The sequence below is a fragment of the Malus domestica genome, chromosome 15 (genome assembly GCF_042453785.1).
Source record: "Malus domestica chromosome 15, GDT2T_hap1".
NCBI lineage: Eukaryota > Viridiplantae > Streptophyta > Magnoliopsida > Rosales > Rosaceae > Malus > Malus domestica.
Window position 1 is genome coordinate 53082913 of NC_091675.1, and position 26894 is coordinate 53109806.

Here is a 26894-nt window from a genome sequence, read left to right on the forward strand (position 1 = left end):
AGTAGAAACAAGGCCATAGTAGTTTGAGGGTGCAAGCATTTTCGTTTTTGTAAGACATTTATGGTTGAACATGACCTGCTAGTTAAACCATCAGAACCAATCTCTAGTCCCATTGCCTTGTAATAACTGGCGAAATTGTTGTTGGAGGGGTGACTGTAGTAGCCAACATTCAGAGAAGTACACAAAAGTTGCCTTAAGGTTCGTGTTGGTTCGTGTTGGTGAGTGTTTGCGAGAAGCATTCGTGATTGGAAGCTAGATGATCCAACACCGAATTTTTCGCTAGGTAAGTACCAACACAGGTTAATGTCGAGGACAAGCTTTTTTTTTTTTTTTTTTTTAAATTAACAGATAGAAATTTTCGAAAACTAAAAAGAAACAGTTAAAAACAAATATTGAAGAACAGTGCCATTATTCAAAAGATCATTACAAGTTGCTAGCTAAGCAATTAGTAGAATGCGTTTAACTAGCCATGTTATCATACATCATAGACACATTGTTTAACTTTGTACAAGACAAATTCTTAACTCGTCGACTAATTTCATTTTTCAGTGGTTGGAAATCGCAAGTTCATCACCTCGAACAATGGCTATGGCCTGTGAATAAAACACAAATTCTGCATTAGCAGTGTATAGAAATGGAAATGCATTTGATAATAAAATTAGAACAGCATTTGATTCAGTTAATTAAGAAAACACTAAATTACCTCACTTATAGACAGTTTGTGATCTGAATCAACTTTTAGGCAGCGCAGCGCAGCGTGAGACATATGCCGGACCATCCTAGCATCACCAGCAGTTTCCTTCAATCTGCAATCCATCAGTTTACGTAACTCACTATTTTCTAGAAGTGGCAGTGCCTGTTGTGAAAAATCATTCATCAGGCTGCAAATTTCTACTTGATAACCAAAAGAAAAGGACTTAACGGTTTTCTTAACGATTAAATCCACGTCCTTGCCAATTAGTAGCCTGCTTCAGAGTTTTTTGTCAAATGAGAAACATGTTACAGGATACAGTTTTGAAGATGCAATTCCAGTTAAAAGAAGAAATTGTCCTTGAAGTTTTCCAGTCACATTTGAGCCAGAATCACTGGCTTTAGGTTGGACATATGAGAGATCTTACCCATTCAATCATGGGGTCCTTCCCTTGGTCGTGAACGGGCCTTACACACTTTCCAGTAATAAGCTCCAGTAGGAATTTCCCATAATCATATACGTCGCCAAAATGGCTCTCGTCGTATCTAATTTAAATTTTCAATCAGCAGCTATATGAGAATATGGATTAAAACATTCTTTACATTTCTTTCCTATTAAATTAAATGCTTATGCAGGATATATGTAAGACATAATTACGAAGATCTCTTACTTGAATATCAAATCTTTAGTCGGGGAGAAAATACCATTAAGCCACTCAGCACGTATGAAGTTGCAGAGCTTGAAGAACATCAGTCAAAACCTGGTATTCAGTTATAGGGAATAAGTCGAAGAGCATGACAGTAAGAAACTCAGTTGTGTGCAATACTAACTCATCCAATTTTGTAATTATTGTAAAACCATATTTATGAGATCAACAAAGTTGAATTCGTTGAACAAAGTCTATCGAACTTCCATTTCTTTTTGTTATATTGGCTCATAATTTGACCATTTTTCTGTTCCCATATGCATATGAAGTATCAGGATGTACTTATGTTGAGTTTTGGTTTCAATATTTGTTGTATATTTCATTATGAAGATTACAAGAGAGTGAAGGCAACTCTTAGACTAACTCCAACCCTGGGCTACAAGCCAAAATTTTAGCCCAAATTTTCCCCCAAACACCCCCCAACCCAAGCTAAAATATTGGGCTAAAAGGGGAATGCTGAAGTGGGGCCAAATTCCCCCCTCCCCCCCCCCAGCTGCGTGGACTCACCCAGTTTTGGGCCACTCTCGGCCCGTGGACTCGCGCACGCGCCCCACGCCCCCAACTTGCAACCGGAGCCCGACAGGAAGGGGGCCCAGCTTCAGGCCTTGTCGGCCATTCATCCGAGCCCAACGGCTCTTTTCAAAATCAGACGGGCATCATTTAAGGACCGTTGGTTGATCCAACGGTCCATATTCAAACTTTATTTTTAAAAAATATGTTATTTTAAAATACATTGAATCCAACGGTTGAGATTGAATATACTCAAATCTAACGGTAAAAAAAAAATCTAACGGCCCAAATTTAAATCCAACGGCTAAAACAATTAAATAAATTTATTTAACACAAAATTTACCCAAAAACTCTATAAATACCTATGTATTTGTTCAAACATCCACACAAAATTCAATTTTCTCCTACAATTCTTCCAATTTATCTTTCTATCATTTCTTTCCATTTCCAAATTGTTCAACATGGCAAGAGAGCATGTTAGAGGTCGTAATTGGACCTTTGAGGAAGATGTTTCTTTATGCTTGGCATGGGTTTCTGTTAGTGAAGATGGTGCAGTTGGCACAAATCAAAATAAAAAGGTTTTGTGGGATAAAATCATTGCAAAGTTTCAAGAAAACTGCAATGGCAGCGGGCGAGACTGTGGTGGTGTTTATGATCGGTGGAAGACTATCAACAAAGCATGCACTTTATGGAAGGGAAGCTTAGAGAGAGCCATGGTTGGCATGCCTAGTGGAAGGAGCGCCATAGAAATTGTGAGTTTTTTTCTTGATATTTTATTTGTCATGTACATAATATTATTTTGCAACTAATTATTTTTATGTATTTTTTGCATAGGGTGACAAAGCAATGGAAATTTACAAGACAAGAGTAACACCAAAAATTCAAGTTTTTAAGTTGCAACATGCTTGGGACGTCCTCAAGGATTGTCCAAGGTGGGCAACTGATGCAGACCAACAATGGGGAAGATTATTTCAACGTGAAGCCGCACCGAGAAATGAAGGTGGCGATGAAGGTGTCGATGAAATGACCCCATCTCCTTCTTTAGCAAGGCCCCCGGGAAGAGATAAGCAAAAGGAAGCAAAGAGAAAAGGGAAGTCCCAAGATTTGACGAGTGGAGACTTTGCTACCGGAATTGCAAAATTGCACGAAACTCATAGCGCTAGCCAAGAAGAAGCGGCCCGATTGCGTTTGCAAATGAAGGAAATCTCGGATAGGGAGGAAAATAGGTTTGAAATTGAATTCATGATGAAGGACCTCAGCAAATACACTCCAGAGAGGAAGAAGTTCTTACGTAATAAGCAAAAGGAAATTATGCGAAAGTCTGCCTCAAGGAGTATGTTTCAAGATGATGAATCCTCTGAACCCTATATCCCAACATTTCAACGAAGTCCATCACCAAGTGAAGATGGTGGATATGATTGTTAAGTTTATGTAGTGTATGAATTATGTGCTTTATTAATTAAGTTTATTAATTTTCGTTTGTATTAAGTTTATGTTGTTTATTATGTTGTCATTTGTATTAAGTTTATGTTGTTTATTATGTTGTTTATTATGTGGTTTATGTACTTTATTAAATTTATGTCTTATTATTATTGTTTCTATTTAATCTAGATGTCTTCAATAACTATTGTACTTATTATTGTACTTATTATTTCAACCTCCATTCAATAAATTATCCAACGTAGTAGACAAATAACAACATAGTACACTTAAAATTATTACATAAATGCTCAACCAACATCATCAACGTTCACCTTCTCGGCGCCACACATGCTCAACCAAATCCTTGCGGAGTGTGTCATGAATTTGAGGAGCTTGAATTCTATTTAAACGTCTCATATACTCACCCAAGGTGACCCTATCATGTCGGGTCTCATATGTGGTTGGAGCGAGATATTCAACATCTCTTGCAATAACTCTCGCATGTGTTGGTTGGTCATCATCCACATCTTCGTCTGAATCTTCTTCAAATTCGATGTACTCATCTTCCACAATCATATTGTGCAAAATTATGCACGTCATCATGATTGAATGGAGGTCTTTGGGTTGCCAAAATCGTGCAGGCCCTCTAACAATGGCCCATCGAGCTTGTAAGATCCCAAATGCTCTCTCCACATCCTTCCTGTAAGACTCTTGCCTCTGCAAAAATAATTTCTTCTTTGCACTATCGGGATGAGAAAAACTTTTGACAAAGGTAGACCAACTAGGATAAATACCATCAGTTAGGTAGTAACCTAGCTCATACATATTACCATTTACCTTGTATCGAAATTCTGGTGCCCATCCATTCACAACCTCATCGAACAGAGGAGAAGACCAAAGAACGTTGATAACGTTGTTTGATCCGGGAGAGCCGAAGAATGCATGCCAAATCCATGTGTCGTAAGATGCCACAGCCTCCAGCACGATGGTTGGCTTGTTATGACGACCCTTGAATTGGCCAGCCCAACCAGTAGGACAATTCTTCCACTCCCAATGCATACAATCGAGACTTCCTATCATGCCCGGGAAGCTTTTTTTGTCTGCCTTGCGTAGAAGCCTTTTCAAGTCTTCATGAGTTGGCTTGCGGAGGTATGTGGCTCCATAGATGGCTTGAATTGCTTGACAGAAGCGCTTCAGGTTCTCAATAGCAGTACTCTCCGCAAGTTGGCAATATTCGTTAGTTAAGTCAGCAGAGCACCCATTAGCTAGCATTCGAAATGCAGATGTGACTTTTGATGAGGTGATAAACTTTGTCGGCCTACGACATCTATCTTCCTTGTAAAGTAGTGGTCATGATTGACAACTGCGTTCAAGATGCCTTCAAAAAGTTCTCTCATCATCCGAAACCGCCTTCGAAAATCATGAGCAGGAAATCTCGGCCTCTCAATGAAATAATCTTTCATCATTTGGTCATGACACTCTTCTCTATCACGCTGCAAGAATGAATGTCCCGTGGCAGAACCACGATGGCTAGATTCGCCATGGTGCTCATATTGCATAAACGAGTTTACAAGTTCAGCTTCGGCGTTGATCAGTTCTAAATCCTTAATGTCAAGCCTTGCTTGGTATTGTGCCATCTCCATTGCCCTGCTATGCCTGCTTCTATCACCCATTGATGAGATATTGAGAATTTTTAGGAAACAAAAACTCTTTGAAAGTTGAAAGATTGGTGAATATAGAGGATGATTGAAGGTTGAAAGATTGTGTGATCAACTAATATTGGACCTGTGTTTATATTGAGGATGATTGATGAACGGTTGGTGAAAGTTGAAAATTTTGTGTTGAACGGTTGGTGAAAGTTGAAAGTTTGGAGTTGAACGGTTGGTGAAAGATGAACGGTTGGTGAAAGTTTAAAGGTTGGTGAAAGTAGCTTGCTTTGTGAAAAATTTAACGATTTTTCAATATTTATCGGAATTTAAATTTTTTTAGATTAAAATGTTCATAAAATTAATTTACAATAATCTACATATTTATTTATTTTTTTTAAAATTGATTTAAGAAAAAAAATAGCCTAAGTTCATTCTTTAATAATTCCGAGGTAAAATTTTAGGCCAGAAGGGTTGGAGCAGAAAAGATGTTTCTGGGCTAAAAGCCAAATTTTCCGGGCTAAAAAATTTGGCTTTTAGCCCAAGGGTTGGAGATGGTCTTATAGAGAGCCAAAAGAAAGCTACAATAGATTGTAGGATAACTACACAAACACAATCCCTAAAATCTGCCCTAACAAGTGGAAAAGCAAAAAACCAAATTACAAGTAAAGAAGCTTTTACAAGCTACTAAGAAAGGTTAATGTAAGGTGAATGACAAGCTATAAAAGTGACTTTAGCCTATGACTTAACTAAAGTGAGAATGACAACTCATACATACAACCCATCCATACAAACCGGTTTCAATAACTTACCATTGCGGAGTAACCATGAGAGAGAGCAATGCTGGAAACACGAACATTTTTGTGAACAATTGGTTCATCAACACACTCCTCATGGAGATAGCGTAAGCTTCCGCCTATTTCTAGAGCGATAGACCACCTTGCTCCCCACTCCAATTTCTCGGCCAACCCATCACCTACAAACTGATAGAGCTCAGTTTGAATATGCTATTCTATGCAAGAACTGTTGGAAATTCAAATAAAAACAGGTTGTAAATGGTTGCTACTAACTGTTAGTTGCTTTACAGGTTGTATTCACATTTTCGGCAACTACAAACATGCTTGCTGCCATGTGATGACCAAAAGGTGGTGATTACAAGCTGGAAGGATGCAAAGCATGTGTGTGAAAGTGTCTAGCAGCTGGTGCATATATGAAAGGGTGTAAAGATGGTGAACACCATCATTCATTGCATGTTGTTGTATTGTTGCTAGGCTTTAGAATATCATTCCAATTCCAATTCCCATTCCATTTCAACAATTGAGTTTGGAAACTCTTTGAAATATATCAAAGTGCATTGTTTGCCGAAGCTTGTTGCTTCCCTCCTTTCTTTTTTCTTTTTGTCCAATTTTATTGAGAGTGCAAAGTGAGGGGTGTGATAGAATTTGTAAACTTATCACCCACATATTTTGGTATTGAGTTAGTAAACTTTGAATACCAACAAGAACAAAACTGAAAACAATGTAGTCTGTTTTGGAAGCCTAAAAAAAAGAAGACTTATTTTTAGCTATGCTATCTGGAACTCAAGTTTAATCTCACTTTACTCCCTGCAACTCAAAAGTCATCACTTTACTCCCTGAAACTCAAGTTGGCTTCACTTTGCCCCCTGAAACTCGATTTTAATCCTATTTTGCCCCCTGAAACTTAAAAGCCATCTCTATAAAACTCAAAATTCGCTGCACATTACCTTAGATCTATTAATTTCTTATGGAGTTTGATTTGGGTGTGCCAGGCTAATCAATTTCTTCTTTGATTTTTTCATCTCTTCAATTTCTTTTAAACTTAATATTATCTGATTGTTGAATGTTAATGCATAATGGAGATTTATAATCAAATTTATTGCATATGTGACATTGTCTTGTTAGGTGTTGGGTCCCACATATGTTTTAGGAGTCGACCAATAAGTTTATGAGAGAAGAGAGAGATTCCACAAATCAAAGTAGAACGAATTTTGAGTTTCATGGAGTAAAGTGCGTGACTTTTGAGTTACAGGATGCAAATTGAGATCAAAATGAAGTTCCAGGGGGCATAACTAAAAATGAGCCAAAAAAGAATAGGACACCAAGCGGCTCATGATAATAGAAGGGATTTCTATTTACCAATCAACTATTTTAAGATGAATAATCGGTAAGGAATACATGTGTGCACGTGCGAGTGTGTTTTTGAGTTCATTGACTACTAAAGTTCTAAACCAAGACTTTCGAAAACTAGGATGCATCAGTTAGAGAAGTAGTCGTTCTTACATTGCAAATTCATTTCAACGGTACCCAAACAAGGGAAGTTGAAAAGCAAGAACGCAGAAACGCCTGTGCTGCAGTACCCAACAAGGTTCAAGATGTTGCGGTGGCGCACCCGGGAAAGGATCTCTGGGATTGACCGGAAACCTTTGTTTGTTATCTGTACAGACTTCACTAAAACAGGTGTATCTTGTAATATTCCCTGATGAATTGCTATGCCATCCACAACTGCTTTAATGTTATCATCAGCAAAGCCGTTCATTAATTATCACTTCCAATTCGGTGTAAGAAAACACTCGAGGAAAACCACTTCTCCAAGACAGAGGATAGAAACAAGGATTGTGAGGATATGGCGCGGGTGCACATTTATTTCTTAACTCGTAAGCACTGAAACCTTTACTATTCTCTTCCCCAGGATGCTCTTCAGGAGTTACTGAATCATTCGATAGCATCAAGCTAGCATAACCTTTTTCCTTTACTACTGCAATATTGCACGTTGCATGTCCTCGTAGATAAACTTTCGATTTCTTAAAGTGACTTACAACCGAACAAAAAAATTTAGAAGAAAAATAGAGGTAGAAGAGAAGAACACCGGGGTACTATATATGAGTGAGCCTATGGCATACCTGTCTAATATGATCTAACGTGTAATAAGGTTCTGTGATTCCTTGATTGCCAGTCTGGCTGGACAAAACCCGGCTGCAAGTTTAAGCACCAAACTCACCTGTATATATACAGTACATCCTAGTTTTTTAGCATTGTATTAATAACATATTCGTAACATATGCAAAAACTGACATGTAAAAAGGTAAATAAGAAGAAAAAACAGCAACCTCATTCTTTGAGCACTGACGATATAAAGGCTGGAGGATACTCCGGTATTCTTCTCTTTTTCGCTCAAATTCTTCTTCAAGCTCGAGAGGATCCACTTCTTCGTGATCAACGAATTCTAAGGCCTCATCTGCAGAACATACGCTGGTAAATATTAGGATATATATAGTATTAATAAGCAAAGAAACCAACAGATATTTAAGATGTACATACGTAGCACTGTAGCAGAACTGGGGGTAGCCAAGTTTTGAATTCCCCTCACCGTAACTTTGATTAAATTAATTAAAATATCGCCCGGAAAATAAAAACTTACATATTCCAGAGATGGCGCCAAGACCCATGAGCAACTTAACCGGAAAGCAAGAGTTCTTCTTGGCAGGGTGATCAGTGAAAACTCCTAAAATAAGTAAGACGTCACCAGGTTTAACGACATACTTGAGAGCCCATTCGACGGCTTCCACGCTTCCTGTATGTTGTGCTAGGATAGCACCAAACCAATTGGAACCAACTCAAGCTAACCCACAGGAAATATATCAAATGGAATGCAAGAACAAAATATTAAAGACACCAAGATTTTAAATAGGTTCCTCAACAGTCAATGTAACTGGAGTACGTCCTCGGAACAGTAAGAGCTCACCCAATAATCCACTATCAACCAAATGGGAGTTTACAAAGTGTTGGCAAGCTCACAACCCAAAACCCCAATACAACCAATAGCTCTCACACGCCAAAGAAACAAATAGAGAGAAATATAATGAATAATTTCTTCTCTATACGAAGCTCAAAGCTAATATACAAATCCAACTTTGATTGAGTGAGAACTAACCAAAAAAGAAAATCACCTTTCTTTCTTATATGGGAGCTGCGTACCTCTCTTTTTCTTTCTGCTGCTCCCTTCAGTTTTCTTCTACTTCGGCTGCCTTTCTTCTTCTGCTACTTTTCCCAAATGGCAACTGCTGCCTTAATTAAAACCTAGCCACTATCCCGTGGCTTTCACAAAGGGCCAAATAAAAAGTACTTTAGACAAGGCGCCTTATTTTTCTTCCCAAAACAAGGAAGGGACATAGTGATGTTGTCCAACTTTTTTTTCTTTTATTTAATCAAAAGTTGGCCACTTGGCCACTAATTCAACAATCTCCACCTTGGCCAAGTTCCGAAAACGCCATGATAAGCCAACCAACACAATCAACACAAAAATTACTCTCAAACACTAGCAAGAGAACAACTCATGCTGAGCCAAATGCTCCAAAACTCCTACTGCTCAACGCCTTCTTTATATAGGCAAAATGTGAGCCAAGTTTAAACAATGAACAAACTTGGCTACACCAACAACCTTAGTCAACATATCAGCGGGGTTGTCTTTAGTTGGAATCTTTTGGAGAATGATCTCTCATTCACCAACGACTTCACGCACAAAGTGATATCGCACATTTATGTGCTTGGTCATCGCATGATGAACCTGATACTTAGCCAAATAAATGGCACTCTGACTATTGCAATGTACCTCCACCTGTTTCTGATCAACTCCCAAATCTCTAATCAACCCATGTATCCAAATGGCCTCCTTTATAACTTTAGCAACTACCGTATATTCAGCCTCTGTAGTGGACAAGGCAACATACGACTGCAAAATGGACCTCCAACAAACTGGCCCTTTAGCCATAGTAAACACATAGCCTGTAGTAGACTTCCTTCCATCCATATCACCTGCATAATCTGAATCAACATAACCAACTGCAAAATGACCAATACCAGAGTTGTTGATGCACAAAATCAGTGAGAACTTTGGGCAACAGAAAGTGTCAGGTTTGTGACCTTCGCTTGGTTGCTTCGGTCACTAGTGAAGATAAGTATGTAAATGAATAGAGACAGAGAAGCAAACACAAGATGTACGTGGTTCATCCAGATTGGCTACGTCCACGGAGTAGAGGAGTTCTTATTAATTGTGAAGGGTTTACACAAATACATAGGTTCAAGCTCTCCTTTTGTGAGTTCTAGTGAATAGTTTAGTACAAATGACATTAGAGATTATTGTGGGAGAATGATCCCTATTTATAGAAGAGAGTTTCTAGCTTTGTTCTTACATTGACACGTGTCATGCTGTGATTGGCCTCTGATGTTGACACGTGTCGTGCTGTGATTGGCCTCCGGTGTTGATACGTGTCGTGCTGTGATTGGCCTCCTGGTTGGAAGGAAACTCTTCTGGATCTTTGACGGTATAATGTTGACCGGTGTTTAGTAGTTTCGAGATTGATCAAGTATGGTACAAACAGTGCTCCCCTAAGTTCCCGAGTGAGGGAAGCTTCTGGGTTGGGGACTTGCAAGATCCAAGTCGCTGAGTAATCACGAAACTTCTAAGTGCCGAAGTGTGGTATCATTTTCACTTGCCTCCACCTCATAGGTAGATGTGGTATCTTCTTTGTAGTTTCGGGCTTGGTCAAGTCTATACAAACCCTATAGTAGGAGTCCCCCAAGTCTCTGAGCGAGGAGATCTGCCGAAAGAGGTGACAGACAAGGTAAGCAGTCAAACTTCCAAGCAAGCAACCCAGGATCGGAGGTTCAACTTCGGCTTCCGGTTGATTGTTCTCCTTCTCTTTGTGTTGTAAACAACAACAAGGATAAGGAGAAGCAAATGGAGAAGAGGTGATATGAGATACTTTAGCTTTTAAAAAAAAAGTAGCTTTCCACAAGCTTATTCTTGAACTGGGCTGGAGGATTTTCTAGTTTCCTCCAAAGGACTTTCCACAGACTTAATCTTGAACTGGATTTGATTCAGGGTGGTGGACATTTGATCTTGAATCGGGCTTGTGATATCTTCAAGGGCCGTTGGTGGCTTGATCTTTAAGGATTTGATTCAAGGGTGGTGAATCAGCACGTGCAGCTCACGACACCTTAGTGAGTCGACTCAAGAATTTGAGGGTCAAAACAAGTCCATCAAATCTAGAGTATGATCGACCCTGGTGATATGGGATACTCTTGCTGTTGACAAAGTAGTGAATATGGTATGGCGAGGTTTTGCTCTTCGGCGCGGTGCTAGTGAAAGGTTATTGAAGCTTTTCGAGTTCTTCGGATAGGGCAGTGATGCCAAGCTTGGATTTGGCTTAGACTCCGCTATCTGGATTATGCGCTTCTGCAGGAAATGCGTCGTGCTGTAGTGATCTGTTTCAGCTCATTATTGAACCTTCTGCTTCAATCTTTTGCATGGCAGAAGTGATGGGCAACCTTTGCATTTAAATGGTCCTCCAGAACATTCCTTCACAGCGACTCATCCATGTTTGACAGCTTCAGTGTAAAGAGCCAATATCTGATCAACTGTCGTGAGGTATTTGCCGGAGGAATTCATGACCTTGATAGCAGTTGAGGATGAGTACTCGAAAGCAATGCTAAGTAAGCAACCAGGCAAAGGTTCCAGGCAGTCAGTTCTAGATCGGAAGTTTGATTTCAGGTTCTGACTGACTGCTCTTTTTCTTCTTGTCCTGCAGGTGAGGACAAGGACAAAGACAAGGACAGGGGGAAAGCATGATATGGGATACTCTTGCTTCCGACCCTGATGATATGAGATACTCTTGTTCTTGGTGTGGCTTATTTGCTGAGGTATCATCGGGGGGAAATAAAGTTGAGTATTTCGAGAGGTTATGTTGATGGTGCCTTCTCGAATGTGAGAAAGGGTTGAGCATTTTTGCAGGTTTGCCTGTTCGTGGAGGAGGGAGGTCGACATATATAGGAATTTCCCAATAGCAAGTAGTAATCCTGTTCCTTTACCCTTCTCGGCCATAGCAACATAGTGGGAGTTGCAAGATTCACGTGTTTTTAACTTTGTTAGAGCTCTTTTGATAAAGTGTTCTGTGGTATCCGAGGAGCTGACATTGCGTGTGAGAAGTGTCGAAAAATTTTATCCAGGGAAATTTGGTCTTCAAGATTCGGAGAGCGGTGCCTCTTTGATTTTTGAACAAAAGGTATGTTGAAGATCTGGCTCTTGAAATGCGGAGAGCATTGCCTATTCGATTTTTAAACCAAGTAAATTTGTTGAAGATCTGGTTCTCGGAATTCGAAAAAGCGTTGCCTCTTCAATTTTTGAACAAGTAGATCTATTGAAGGTATGTCCTTGGAGATGAGGAAAAATTAAGCATTCTTGCAAGTCTGCTTTGCGATGGAGGACATAATTGACCCGTATAGTGATTTCCCAATTAACAAGTAGTGGTGCTATTCCTTTATCCTTGTGGGTAATAGTAAGGTAGCTGGAACTTCAAAATTCTCGTGCCTAAACTTTGTCAGAGATCTTTGGCAAAGTTATCTGTGGTACCCGATGAGCTGATGTTGCGTGTAGAAAGTGGTGCCTCTTCGAAATCCGGAGAGTGGTGCCTCTTCGATTTTTAAACCAACGGCCCTGTTACCCTTTTCTTTTATAAGGGCACCAATTGTGTGCAAGAAGTACATTCAGAGAGTTATTGCTTGTAGGAATTTTCCCCTTACTTCAGAGATTTATTGCACCTCATTTCTCCTTCATCATTTCTGAGAATGTCTAGCTTATTCGACCGTCGTTTTGACTTGAACTTTGGTGAAGAGACAGCCATGCCTTCTCAAGACAACATATGACGCCCATCTTTCTTATCCCCTACTGGTCTTCTTACCGTTAGGGACTCTGTGATGAAGAATGATATGACCGCTGCGATGGTGGCCAGGAACCTTCTCACTCCCAAAGATAACAGACTACTTTCCAAACGGTCTAATGAGTTGGCTGTTAAGGATTCTCTGGCTCTCAGTGTTCAGTGTGCAGGTTCTGTGTCTAATATGGCCCAACGCCTGTTTGCTCGAACCCACCAAGTTGAATCATTGGCGGCTGAAGTGATAAGTCTCAAATAGGAGATTAAAGGGCTCAAGCATGAGAATAAACAGTTGCACAGGCTCGCGCATGACTATGCTACAAACATGAAGAGGAAGCTTGACCAGATGCAGGAATCTGATGGTCAGATTTTACTTGATCATTAGAGGTTTGTGGGTTTGTTCCAAAGGCATTTATTGCCTTCGTCTTCTGGGGCTGTACCGCGTAATGAAGCTCCAAATGATCAACCTCCAATGCCTCCTCTTTCTGAGGTTCTGTCCAGTACTGAGGCTCTAAATAACCACCCTCCGGTGCCTTCTCTTTTTGGGGCTCTACCGACTGCTGAGACTTCTCCTAAGCAACCTTTGTGAAGGCTCCATCTTGTTTGTTTATTTTGACTCATGTATATGTACCTATTTGTAACTTATCAGAGATATCAATAAATAAACTTTGCTTCATTTCAACGTATTGTGTTAAATACACCAAAGCCTTCTTCGAAAAGTTCTTTGAATTTTTTCTTTTGTTGAAGCTTGTATGTTGAAGCTTTGTGAGTGAAGCATGTAGTTTGAGGTAGTGTTTCCTTAATTTCCCGAGTGAGGAAAACTTCTCAGTTGGAGACTTAAAAAATCCAAGTCACTGAGTGGTTGTGAGACTTCCGAGTATTAAGGTGCAGTAGCATATGGTAGGAGTCCCCCAAGTCTCCGGTCGAGGGAGTTGACCAAGGAGGTGTCTTGCTAGTAGCCAAGCTTCTAAAGTAACAAAACTTCATCTATATATATAAAGTGAGTACCCTAAAATGGTGAAACATTCAAAATACCATAAATTGTCCTTTAAGAATTTCATAAATTACAATTGAACCAAAAGAAGCTAAAGTATTTAACCATATTTTTATTTTGAATGAATTTAATATTTAAAATTATAGAAAAAAAAAAACAAAACCTCCCACATTAGTGGGTGGTTTCACATTTTTAATTCATTTCTTCTTTTTTTTTTAAATAATTTTTTCAAAAAATATGTAAATTAATTATTTAAATAAAAGATATATAAAAATGTCAATTGCCACACGCATATACGTGTGGCAAGAGGGTAGTATAATGTAATCTTTGCGAATAAATATGCAATTAGTAATATCATAATTAATTAAAATTCTTAAAAGTCTAAAAATATAATCTTTTAAAAGCCCCTCCCTTACTTGACACCATTTAATAGAATACATTTTGGGGCTAGCCAAAGATTCTTTGATGCTTCAGTTAACTAAGAGTGATTAAAGGGTCATGTGGTAGGAGAGATTTTTCAATGTGACCGTCACACGGGATAGTACATCACGTGTCGTTATATAAATAGTGTGATATGTGTGTTAAAAAGTTAATAAGTTAAAAAATAAAATTTCCCACCACTTACATAAAAACACGTGATGTACATGGTAGTGTTTAGGGTAGTAAATGGTTATTATATACCTATAAAAGTTAATATTGGCTTTCCTTCTATTAAGAAATAACCTACCTAAAATTGTTCACCATTATTGTGATTCAATTTTACAATATCATGTGTAATTTTCTGTTTGTGCAGTATCAAAGGGAGCAAGAGTGTGTGAAGCTTTGTAGGTGAAGCTTTGAAGTTGAAGCTTTGTAGGTGAAGCTTTGGAGTTGAAGCTTTGTAGGTGAAGCTTTGAATTTGTAGGTGAAGCTTTGGAGTTGAAGCTTTGTAGGTAAAGCTTTGGAGTTGAAGCTTTTGTTGGGTACCATGAATTGATTTTGCTTCACACTATCTTGATCAAGATAGTGTGAAGCTTTTGAGAATTTGTTGTTGTCCTCCATTAATGAAGCTTTGTTGAATTTCCCATTTTTTTTTCGATTTTTTTTCTTTTTTGGGAAACTAGAGATTTGAAAATGTGGGAGAGACAACATATACAAATTTTGCTTCCATACTGTTGAGCAAGAAATTGTGATGCAAGCCACACCTTGTAGTAGTCGAAGATTTGGATGAACCATATAAATTGAATTTGCTTCGGAGGTTTGAGAATTGTAGTTACCCTCTATTGATGAAGCTTTTGTTGGCACCATAAAATGGTTTTGCTTCACACTGTCTTGATCAAGAGTGTGTGAAGCTTTTGAGAATTGTGGTTGAACTCTTTTGATGAAGCTCTTGTTGGCACCATAAATTGGTTTTGCTTCACACTGTCTTGATTAAGAGTGTGTGAAGCTTTCTACAAGTTGTAGTGTTTGCATTGTTACATAGGGGAAATGTCTGAAGCAGATGCAAGAGGGCTGAATAGCTTGATCTTCGTATGCCATGCATTGAAATTGTTGTTGGCTTGCAATAAGACTTTGTTGGTGACTATAACTCTTGTTGAGCGTAAATGCTCCCCTAGTTGAGTTGTCAAGCTTGAGGGTTTTTGATTATTTGTGAATGCTAGGAGTTCATATGTACAAGTTGGACGACTCGTCTTCTGGTAGGTGGAATGAATGGTGAGTTGCTTTCATCACTTGGTTAGTGGTACAAAAGTGAGTTCCTTCATCACCTTTCATCACATTTCATCACCTGGTTGGTGGCACGAGGATGAGTTCCTTCTTCACCTGGTTGGTGGCATGAATGGCAAGTTGCCAAATGATATTAGAGTACGGGTTGTACATTTCATCACCTGGTTGGTGGCATGAAGGAGAGTACGGGTTGTACATTTCATCACCTGGTTGGTGGCATGAAGATGAGTTCCTTTTTCACTTGGTTGGCGGCATGAGTGGCCAGTTGCCAAATGATATTAGAGTACGGGTTGTACATTTCATCACCTGGTTGATGGCATGAAGTAAAGTACGGGTTGTACATTTCATCACCTGGTTGGTGGCATGAAGGAGAGTACGGGTTATACATTTCATCACCTGGTTAGTGAGAATAAGGGCAAGGTGTCTATGCACATTGTAGCAAGTGTCAAATGACACAAAGTATGTTGAACCCTTTCAAAGCACAGTTAGCTTATGTATGAATGTGTTGGAATGTATGATTGAACGAATATACTGTGAAGCTGTTCGTTTATTTGTATAGTCTTGTTGACATATACTTAGACTTTGTTTCATGTTGGAAGCATTCATGTTGAAGCTTGGAACCCGAGTGTTTCATTGCTAGGTATGTAAGAGGATTAGGACCGAGTTGTCTAAATCACTTCTTTATTGAATTCATGCCAAATAGTATTCATTACATAGGATGCCGAACGGTTGAAGCTTAACACTTGTACAATGTGAGTTTACTTGTAACAGAACTTCAAGTGATCAGCGTTCCATGGATGGCCAAGGGTTTTGCCATCAGAGCTTCTAAGCTTGTAGGAGCCAGGGTGACCGATGCCAACAACTTCAAACGGTCCATCCCAGTTTGGACTAAGTGTTCTTCACTCGAGACTTTGTCGCAGAGTAATATTTTCTTCAATACCCAGTCCTCTACTTTGAAAGAATGAGGTTTGACCCTTGAGTCATAGTAGTTGGAGATGCGCTGCTTGTAGGCGACATTCCTCAAGTGAGCCTGGTTTCTGTGTTCCTCGACTAGATCTAAGTTGAGGGTAACTTGTTTGTCATTTTCGCTTTGCATGTAGTTCTGGACTCGGAACGTTGCTTGCTCAAGCTCAACTGGGATAACTGCCTCTATATCAAAGGCAAGTGAGAATGAGGTTTCTCCTATTGATGTTTGATACGAAGTGCGGTATGACCAAAGAACTTGGGGTACAAATTCTGGCCAACAACTTTTAGCCTTATCCAAGCTGGTTTTCAAAATTCGCTTGATTATTTTGTTGATGACTTCAACTTGTCCATTAGACTGGGGATGAGCTGGGGAGGCAAAACATAAGTTGATGTTGAACTTAGAGCAGAACATCCTGAACTTATTGTTGTCGAACTGTCGCCCGTTGTCAATGACAGCCGACAACTCAAAGTTACCGATAGCTCACATCGGTAAGACGATAATTACGCGTCAATATAATTCTAACCAGGTGCCACTTCAAGATGTTTATCATGTTCCAAGAATGAAAAAAAATTTGCTATCTGCGGCTCAATTGACATCATCAGGCCACTATGTCTTGTTCGGTCCACAAGATGTGAAGGTGTATCGTAACCTCAAAATCTCAGAAATACCAACAATGGAGGGGCGACAATTAGAGTCAATCTACGTAATGTCAGCAGAATCTACATATGTAGATAGGACAAGGAAAAATGAGACACCAGATCTATGGCACATGCGGTTAGGTCACGTTAGCTATTCCAAGCTAAGTGTGATGGTGAAAAAGTTGATGCTTAAGGGGCTTCCTCAACTTGACGTGCGAACAGACACAGTATGTGCGGGATGCCAGTATGGTAAAGCACACCAATTGCTATATGAGGAATCGAAGTTTAAAGCAAGAGAACCATTAGAGTTAGTTCACTCTGATATGTTCGGACCAGTTAAGCAACCGTCAATTAGTGGTATGCGGTACATGGTGACATTCATTGATGACTTCTCAAGGTATGTCTGGGTCTTCTTTATGAAAGAAAAATCTGACACATTCTCAAAGTTTAAAGAGTTCAGAGAGTCAGCCGAAAGAGAAGTGGGAAAGAAGATCCGTTGCCTGCGCACAGATAATGGAGGAGAATATAGCTCAAGTGAGTTCTCTTAATACCTAAGGGAATACCGAATACGTCATCAATACACGTGTGCCAACACACCGCAACAAAATGGTGTAGATGAAAGAAAGAACCGACATCTTGCAGAAGTTTGTGAAAGTATGCTACATGCAAAGAACGTACCGGGAAGGTTTTGGGCTGAAGCAATGAGGACTGCAGTCTTTGTGATCAACAGACTTCCTCAACCGAGGTTAGGATTTGTTTCGCCCTTTGAGAAACTATGGAACATGAAACTTACAGTTAGCTACTTTCGAGTATTTGGCTGTGTATGTTATGTATTTGTTCCTAATCATTTACGGAGCAAATTTGACAAGAAAGCTGTTAGATGTATCTTTGTGGGATACGACAGCCAAAGAAAGGGGTGGAAATGTTGCGATCCAACAAGTGGAAGATGTTACACTTCACGAAATGTGATGTTTGATGAAGCGTCTTCTTGGTGGTCCTCAGAGAAGGAGGTGCTACCAGACTCCAGAGAATTTGGAGAAAACCTGCAATAGAAGATAGATGAGCATACTATCTAACTCTAACCAAGTTCAGATGAAGCATGAGATCCAAATGGCGATGATGTTGAACAAATAGTGGCTCAGAATCCTTAGCAAACTGACGTGTATCAACAACCAAACGAAGAAGGTGGGCCTAGTGAAATGGAAGAGTCAACTCCACAATCTCAACTCCGAAGGTCAACAAGAACACGAAGGCCAAATCCTAAATACGCCAATGCAGCCATAATTGAAGAAGCAACAGAGCCTAAGACGTTCAAAGAAGCATCGCAGAGTTTTGAGTAGACAACAGCTATGAAAAAAAAGATCGATGCACTTCAGCAAAATCAGACTTGGGATATCGTGCCAAAGCCAAGAGATGTGAAACCCATATCCTGCAAGTGGGTTTACAAGATAAAGCGCCGTCCAGATGGGTCAATCGAGAGGTACAAGGCACGATTGGTAGCTCGTGGTTTCTCTCAACAGTACAGACTAGATTATGATGAAACATTTAGTCCAGTGGCGAAACTTACAACAGTATGAGTCCTACTTGCACTTGCAACCAACAAAGACTGGAATCTGTGGCAGATGGATGTGAATAATGCTTTTCTTCATGGAGAGCTGGATCGGGAGATCTACATGATCCAACCAATGGGATTTCAGAGCCAAGATCATCCTGAATATGTGTGTAAGCTGTGGAAAGCACTCTACGGATTGAAACAAGCACCCAGGGCGTGGTATGGTAAGATTGCTGAATTTCTAACACAAAGTGGTTATTCAGTAACACTTGCAGATTCCAGCCTGTTTGTCAAAGCCAATGAAGGAAAGCTAGCTATCATGCTAGTGTATGTGGATGACTTAATCATAACCGGAGATGATGAGGCATAAATTCTTTAGACGAAGGAGAATTTATCAGTCCGTTTCCAGATGAAGGAACTTGGTCAACTCAAGCACTTCCTTGGTCTAGAGGTTGATCGCACACAAGAAGGAATATTTCTCTGTCAACAGAAGTATGCCAAAGATTTGTTGAAGAGGTTTAGAATGCTCGAATGCAAGTTGATTTCGACGCCGATAGAGCCAAATGCCAAAATGTGTGCACATGAAGGAAAGGATTTGGAAGATGCAACAATGTATCGACAATTGGTAGGTAGTCTGATCTACTTAACCTTGACTCGACCTGACATTTCTTATGCAGTTGGTGTGATGAGTCGGTACATGCAAAATCCAAAGAAGCCTCACTTGGAAGCAGTTCGACGAATACTGAGATATGTGAAGAGTACAATTGACTATGGTCTTTTGTACAAGAAAGGTGAAGACTACAAGTTAGTTGGTTACTGTGATGCTAACTATGCAGGAGATCACGACACCAGGAGATTAACAACTGGGTATGTGTTTAAGCTTGGTTCCGAAACAATTTCTTGGTGTAGCAAAAGACAGCCGACGATATCATTATCAACCACTGAAGTTGAGTATAGAGCAGCAGCAATGGCAGCTCAAGAGAATGCATGGCTGGTACAGTTGATGAGTGATCTACATCAACCAGTAGATTATCCAGTACCATTGTACTGTGATAACCAATCGGCAATTCGCTTGGCGGAAAATCCAGTATTTCATGCAAGAACTAAACATGTGGAGGTACATTATCATTTCATTAGAGAGAAGGTCTTGCAAGAAGAGATTGAGATGAGACAAATCAATACAGATGACCAAGTTGCGGACTTGTTCACTAAAGGTTTGAGTACTGGCAAGTTTGAAAAGTTTCGTCGTCAACTCAGCATGGAGAAAAGAATGAGCTGGTGTTGAGGGGGAGTGTTAAAAGAGCCCAACCCCAGCCCATTCCACACAAATCCAAGTACTAAAGTCGGTGTAGTATGCAGACATGTCAATATGCTAGATAATTCTAGCATTATCTTATTAAGTCGGTGGATGTGTGTGTATAATCATGTGCTAGAAAGCTCTAGCAGCTTGTACAGTTGTGTGGCTGCCATGCAAAGCCCAAAGGCAATGGGGAATTGTAGTCGGCAAACACCACCTATAAATAGGTGTGTGATGTTGTGAAAGCAATCAACCAACAAGAAAGAAGTAATCAAGCAAGCAAGCAAGCAACCAAGTGAAAGTGAGAAGTAAGAGTAGTCTTGTGAGGAGGAGTGTGAGTGATCTAGAGTTTGTCTCTAGAAAGTGAGTGAGTGTCATTGCTTCTAAAGTGTGTCTTTGTGTCCTTTTGAGTGTTGTAATATTTTGTGTGTGTAATACAAGTAATTTGTTTACTTGTGTACTCTAAGTTTTTCCTCAACAAGTACCAATTTAGGTCGTTGTCAAGTCGCTAGAATGTTGGGATTATATTGATGCAATATTAACCCAAGTAGTCTCACAGAGACAGATACGGAGACATAGCCAACTCCAGCAACATCGAACATCACTCTTATCTCGATACGACATCGATAAAAGAGAAACGAGAGAGAGAGAAAGAGAGAGAGAGAGAGAGCAAGCGAGAGGGAAAAAAAGGAAACTAACCTATTGGATCCAAGGATGAAGAAAATAACATACTGGACAGAAAGCATGACAACAAAAACAAACTTTATGGACTGTCGGTACAACACCAAGGCCCGAGTAATACTTGGACACCTCTATGTAATCATTTATGGTATCAAGAAACGCATTTCCAAAATTTGCAGATAAGAACAAATCTCTGATTTCAAAACCCTAGTCCCCAACCCTTGAATTTGTATTGGGAAATTTTATTTGAACTCTGCTTAGGCCCAAAATTACTGGTTTGGGCCGAATTTATAATTATTCTCAACCTAAAAGCCTTGTTCAAGAATCGATATAAGCCGTTCGGTTTATGGGCCGCCTAACCAAGGTCGGCCAGGTCCTATTAGAAAAAGAGTATTCCAGAAGAGTAGGAAGAAGGTGAGTCTTATTGCGAAATGGATGGATAGGTGGGGAGTTCTAATGCAGTAAGGATATTCGGTCGGGTAAGGGCGTTTAAGCCTGGAAATGAATACAACCTAAAAAGGGGGTCGGATTCGAAGTCCTAATGGAAGTAGGATTGGTCGAGATAAGTTTGGATCAGAATAAGAAGTCCCAATCCGAGTATGGTTTTAATTCGATCGTGAGGACAATATCTAACCCTATAAATACAGATGCAATGGCAACGGAAAAAGTCTCTAATTCAACACACAAATCTGCCCTGCGCAAATTCTCTCAACAACCTTGAGATTTTTATTTTTCTACCAACACATCTTCAGTCTGGAATACAGCATTGTGAAGGTAACCGGTGACACTTTCAGTTTGGAAAACAACACTGTTGCCGTAGAATCAGCCGTCCGCGGAGCACCTTCAGTTTGGAAAACAGCACTGCATCGAGGTCGACTGATTATCTATCCAAGTCTCGGCCGAGAAGGTTTTTCGAATCCTTATTGGCAGGGGTCATCTCATTAGCCTTCTCGGCGAAGTGAGGTGTTACAAGCCTACTAGGACTCGACATATTGAAAGCCAAGTTGTTTATGATTAGATACTCACAAGTGGGATTTAGAGTTCGGCATTCTGACGGCCGAACCACCTTCACGATCAAGACTTATATCTACTTCGAATATAATCACTGTGACCAAATTCGGCGCCAACGATCCGTGAAATTTGCAGAGCTAGCAGCCTTATCTTCAGGCTCTAGAACCCAAAGGCCGAGACGAGTTCCTTCCTCGACCGCAATCGCAAGACGCAGAAGTTAGCAGCGCGCTCAACGTGACATCAACACATTTTACTCCTTGACCGAGCTCGGCCGACCAGTTGGCACGCCCCGCACATAACCGAAGGATGTAGTTAGCTCATTAGTAACTTGGCCTGCGCACCACGTAGGTTTGGTAGTTTTTAGGGTCAACAAACTCATAAAACCTCTTTTTATACCCAACTTACTCTCTACATCCATATTACTTTTAATTAAACTATCAATATCTCTTTAAACCTAAACTCACTACCTAAATTACCCTCACAAACTCAATTCAATTTATAAAATTTATCTTTGCACCCATTCAAAAAATAAAAACCCAAAATCAATGTTATACAACTCATTCAAGGCTTAAAGAGAGCAATATCTCTCACATTTGTCTTGTGCTTAATCCTTTTTTTGCTTCATATTTGTTACTCTGATATACAAAGGCAAGGACCTGGTGGATACTGGTTATGGTGCAATACTGGTCACTCTGATATACAATTGAGTCAAGTTTAACAAATTGTATCATCTCAATACTAATGTTCGATCCTTGCTCTACATTTTCCAAGTTCAAGCTTAATTATTTAGAGTTTATAAATTATATTCAATGAATCAATGGTTAAGTTATACAAAATAGGCAACGTGCAGTTTAGAAAGCATAGAGATAGTTTGTTGTGTGCTCTCCATACGAGACTGTATTTGATCATAAAGTCACCGTTTTCCCAAAAACAAGTACATACATCTATGGGGATGCTATAGTTGTTAGCCAAAAGGCCAAAAAAATTACATCTCTAGTCTAGGCTATAAATTGAACATTTATTTTATTACCGACTTTAACTTAGGTTTATCTTCTAGGCGTGCGTCACATTGAATGCGCTAATTTTGTTTCTAAATACCAAAAAATTGAAATCAAAAGAAAAAAAAATTGCATAAATCGATTCATACCTTAATTGGAGAATTCAAAACTTGAAAATCACTATCCTTCGGTCAGGAATAGTATGTTTTTCTCTATGAAAGCATCTTAGAATTTTAGCTAGAATGAAGATAAAGATTGTGTGATGGTAGGGTTTGATGTGATGATAGGGTTTCATTATTGAGTGGGTTTAGTGATAAATTTTAATTTTATAGTTAATTTCATCTTGTACTTGATTGTAATTATGTAATAGGGTAAAAAAGGTAATTCACATTTAAAATTTAAGTTAGGTGTAGAAAGATATTATATGAATTCAAATCAAATTTCCCATTTGTATTCCGCCCATTGGTTTGGTTTACCACCTACCCCTCCTTCTTTTCGCCTATAAAAGTTACCACACGTTCAGACTGATTACTCATTAATTAGGATTTAGAGTTAGAGAGTGAGAGTGAGAAATGATGAAAGTTTGTGACTCGTCTGAATGCCAAAGCGAAGAGGATGATGGTGCTGGGGTTGGAGATCCTGATCTACGTCACCTATGGTTCTAATATATCATCGAATTCTTGATTTACCAGATCAGGTATATTTTCTTTCTCTCTCCATATATATATATGAATAATACTTACATTCCCCCTTGCTAATAACGTATGACTATACAAATTTAATAACCGTAACCTTCCAATTCGTGAATGTTCATTTGAAGATCTCCCCCACAAAAAATTATTTTATTCGGAGATCATTTAGTCATTCAAATGTACAGATGAACCGGTAATATATTTATGATTCACCGGTCATGTATTTTATACGTTTAGATAATTGATGACATTTATATATAGCCCTATAATTCGATCTTTATTTAGCCACCAGCATGCAAACATCTCAGTTAATTTAGAGTTCAGGTTTCCATGAATTCGGTCTTATTTTTCTGAATTAAATCGAAAGAAATCAACAATTTTGATCAGCGCCAGATGTTAATATTACAGTTAATAGATTTGGAATGTTCGTTCCTATCAGCGCCCAGATGTACCCAAAGCCCAGTTTTTGTTTTTTTGTATTGTTTTTGGACTTGGTTGAACACTCAACATATTGCAATCTGTAGAAACTTACCCCACTCCATTTGTAGCGGCTGTCTTTGACTGTGAACGCGTAAGCATTTGAGGGACTTTTTCATCTGAAGCAGGATCTTGGTGGGGTTCAATAGAAGAATGCGGTGCCTCATAACAGCTCTCATCCTCACAACGAGGAAACACTATTACGTCTGCTCCAAGCATCAAATAGTACTCATCTTAGGCCCGTCGTCATATATACAATATATTGACCAACGGTATATGTGCCATTCTTTTTGAAGAATACCCAAGAGACATGCATTGTCGCATCTTTTCAGGAGTCATCTCACCACAATTGTCTTCAACCACCAACATCTCATTACCATCTTTCTTGTTTCTCACCATGTCATTGTCAACACAAACATAATTGGCTCCATTACAAACCTCATTTAATGCATTGTCTAGGAGCTCCCTCAAAAGCTCCCAAAGCCCACGATGGTGGCACTTGAATGGAGAATCCTGGGATGAACCCTGACATGGTCCATGCCAACAGACGAAAACCCAGAATCGGCAATGCCTCCACTATCACCATCATAGTCCCCTGCTGACACGACCCGATCCTGATATTCCCCAAATACCAGGATAAGCAGGTGTTGGTCGACATCTGAGGGTGACGAAAGCCATTTATTGAGTGCAAATGCTGAAAACAAGGGATAGATAAGACTTATAAATATAAAAGAATAAAGAATATGCATTTAAGAAACGTGTTCAGAGCATACAACTAACTAGAACACTAAAAGAAATAATATAAAATTGAATAAACAAGGAATGGGTCCTACACCAAGAAGACTCGAAGATACCAATGCGGAAGTGCCTTGACGCCGAGATTGTATGCCTCGATTCTAAGTCCTGAAGGGGACGCAAAACAAATATGAGTGAACCAATTTGATATACATATATATATATATATATAATAAAACAGTTATCAACGTACTAACCCTCAGGTTTTATGAAAACACATATATCATAATAAACATAGGTTTTCCAAAACCTAGCATGCCGTGCAATGTTTCAAATCATAACTCATATATAATAATCACTAGTGAATGTCCAATATAACACTTCAGGCCCCATGCCGGCTCCCCGTCTCTGAGCAAACAGTCAAAGGAAAACACACTACAGGCTCCATGCCGACTCCCCGTCCCTGTGCTAAATAGCCAAGGGAAACACACTCCAGGCCCTATGCCAACACCAAACCGTCGCCCGGAACGGACTGGAATCTATCCCTACGTCCCATAGCAGAATAAGGACCACTAGGTAAGTACAAAACCATTGAACACACACACATATATATATATATATATATATATATATATATATATATATATATTTGAAAAGCAACTTCATAGTATAAAGTCATCCATCATCTATACTATAAAGAGGTGTTCTAAACGTGTTCTAAATATTATATCGTCATCCATTAGATATTCTATAAGAACACGGGTTATAGGAAAAATAGTAATAATTCAAACTAACCTCAATAAGCATGTTATCTTGTAAAACATGCTTTTCATGTATGCATTTCTACTATAAAACATGCATTTTAGAAAGGGTCCACTCATAGTACTTAGCCGCCGAAGAGCCACGCAAACGAGTGAACAAGAAAACGTCACCAATAATTGCCCCTAAGCACATAAAGGGTCCAATTAATAAAAATCTATTATATCAATTGAATTTGGGAAAACGGACGTTGGAAACGGATTCAATAAGTCGAATTACCCTAAGAAGGGTCACGGGTAAATTTCGTAAACGTCCATAGAATATTCCAGATAATATTCCCTGACGGAATATTCTCTAATGGAATATTCCCTAACGAAATATTCCACATAAAAGGTTCAGGCCGGCTAGGGTTTAGGGTTTTGAGTGCATGGCCTAAAGTTTAAGGCCCTAAAGGAAAATGGCCCAAAGGCCTCTAAGAAATTAAAATGGGAACTTGGGTTTGGGTTTAGGGCCTTCACAAGTAAGGCCCAAGGCCTTTAAATTAAAAAAAAAACAAAAATTAAAAGAAAAGGGGTGGGTTGGGCTCGGAAGGGAGGAGAAGGCCGGATTTCGGCCGGAGAATTCCCAAGCTCCGATGGAGCTCAAAACTCAACCAAAACATGTCATTCAATATACCAAATTGAAGCCCCGAAGGTAAGGAATCAAAATATACCCTTGGTTCCCATCATCGTGGCCGGAGTTGGCTGGAAAATGGCCTGGAAGGTACGGGTTCGCCGGGAAAACTGGGCTTTCCGCCAGAATTTCTGGGCAACCTTTAAACATCAATAACTTTGTCAATACTCAACGAAATCGAGGGAAACAATGAAAGTTATAGTTCTCGAAGAGACGAAGAGAATGGTACCTCGCACGACGTCTAACTCACCGTGGTTTGGCCGGAAAATGCCTCGAAAGCCACAAAGGTCGCTGGAAACTAGGTAAGATTCAAATGAGTATAACTTCTTCAATACTCCATGAAATTGGGTGAAACAAAAAGAAAATTTGTAGTACTCAGTGAGACAAATAGATTGATACCTTGCACGCTGGACAACTCTTCCTGATTTGGCAGGAAATTACCTTGAAAAGGGCGGTCTGAGTTGACGAGAGAGGGAAAGAACAGTGGTCTCCGCCACTGTGGTGTACCACACATCTGTCCTGGGTTCGAGTTCTTGCCAGGGAAGATCTTAGGGTGTGAGGGTGACTGGGTGTGTGTGTGTGTGTCGATCGGAAAGAGTCCGAGAGAAAGAGATGAGTGAGTGAGAAAGCTGAGAAGGAGTACGGGAAAGGAGGAGGAGAAGAGATAGCACGGGAAAATGGGGGACAAAATCATAGGGTGGGCCCCTTGGGCTCACCAAATAAGAACCAAAACTATTTTTAAATAAAAATGAGGGCTGGGGTGTAACAATCTACCACCTTAAAATAATTTCGTTTACGAAATTTACCCATGACCCTTCTTAGGGTAATTCGACTTACTGAATCCGTTTCCAATGTCTGTTTTTCCAAATTCAATTGATATAATAGAGTTTTATTAATTGGACCCTTTATGTGCTTAGGGGCAATTATTGGTGACATTTTCTTGTTCACTAGTTTGCATGGCTCTTTGGCGGCTAAGTACTGTGAGTGGACCCCTTCTAAAATGCATGTTTTAT

The 26894-nt window shown here is 39.5% G+C and overlaps 3 protein-coding genes and 1 long non-coding RNA gene across 4 annotated transcripts; 1 reads left to right on the forward strand and 3 right to left on the reverse strand.

Annotated features, from left to right (window-relative positions):
• Positions 1 to 545: 545 nt before the first annotated feature.
• On the reverse strand, positions 546 to 1441 carry LOC114821446 (receptor-like cytosolic serine/threonine-protein kinase RBK2). Its single transcript, XM_029093562.1, has 4 exons — positions 1362 to 1441; positions 1119 to 1236; positions 704 to 856; positions 546 to 593 (listed from the first exon to the last, which is right to left on the reverse strand). Exons 1-4 carry the CDS (start codon positions 1439 to 1441, stop codon positions 546 to 548), a joined length of 399 nt encoding a protein of 132 aa, XP_028949395.1.
• Positions 1442 to 2368: 927 nt separating this feature from the next.
• On the forward strand, positions 2369 to 3332 carry LOC139192009 (uncharacterized). Its single transcript, XM_070813057.1, has 2 exons — positions 2369 to 2659; positions 2802 to 3332. Exons 1-2 carry the CDS (start codon positions 2369 to 2371, stop codon positions 3330 to 3332), a joined length of 822 nt encoding a protein of 273 aa, XP_070669158.1.
• A 318-nt stretch (positions 3333 to 3650) lies between these two features.
• On the reverse strand, positions 3651 to 5002 carry LOC103429697 (protein ANTAGONIST OF LIKE HETEROCHROMATIN PROTEIN 1-like). Its single transcript, XM_070813058.1, has 2 exons — positions 4708 to 5002; positions 3651 to 4594 (listed from the first exon to the last, which is right to left on the reverse strand). The coding sequence occupies exons 1-2, from the start codon at positions 5000 to 5002 to the stop codon at positions 3651 to 3653; spliced, it is 1239 nt and encodes a 412-aa protein (XP_070669159.1).
• Positions 5003 to 24410: 19408 nt separating this feature from the next.
• LOC139192392 (uncharacterized) lies at positions 24411 to 26163 on the reverse strand. Its single transcript, XR_011576536.1, has 4 exons — positions 26111 to 26163; positions 25922 to 26021; positions 25328 to 25394; positions 24411 to 24618 (listed from the first exon to the last, which is right to left on the reverse strand). It is a non-coding gene; the product is annotated as an uncharacterized lncRNA (long non-coding RNA).
• Positions 26164 to 26894: the final 731 nt, after the last annotated feature.

Coding starts and splice junctions, on each gene's coding strand:
- LOC103429697 (XM_070813058.1), bottom strand. CDS start 5,002: ATGGGTGATAGAAGCAGGCATAGCAGGGCAATGGAGATGGCACAATAC. Junction 4,595..4,707: donor GATGAGAGAACTTTTTGAAG/GCATCTTGAACG, acceptor TTCGAATGCTAG/CTAATGGGTGCTCTGCTGAC.
- LOC114821446 (XM_029093562.1), bottom strand. CDS start 1,441: ATGTTCTTCAAGCTCTGCAACTTCATACGTGCTGAGTGGCTTAATGGT. Junction 1,237..1,361: donor ACTAAAGATTTGATATTCAA/GTAAGAGATCTT, acceptor AATTTAAATTAG/ATACGACGAGAGCCATTTTG. Junction 594..703: donor ACAAACTGTCTATAAGTGAG/GTAATTTAGTGT, acceptor TTTTATTCACAG/GCCATAGCCATTGTTCGAGG.
- LOC139192009 (XM_070813057.1), top strand. CDS start 2,369: ATGGCAAGAGAGCATGTTAGAGGTCGTAATTGGACCTTTGAGGAAGAT. Junction 2,660..2,801: donor GAAGGAGCGCCATAGAAATT/GTGAGTTTTTTT, acceptor CAAGTTTTTAAG/TTGCAACATGCTTGGGACGT.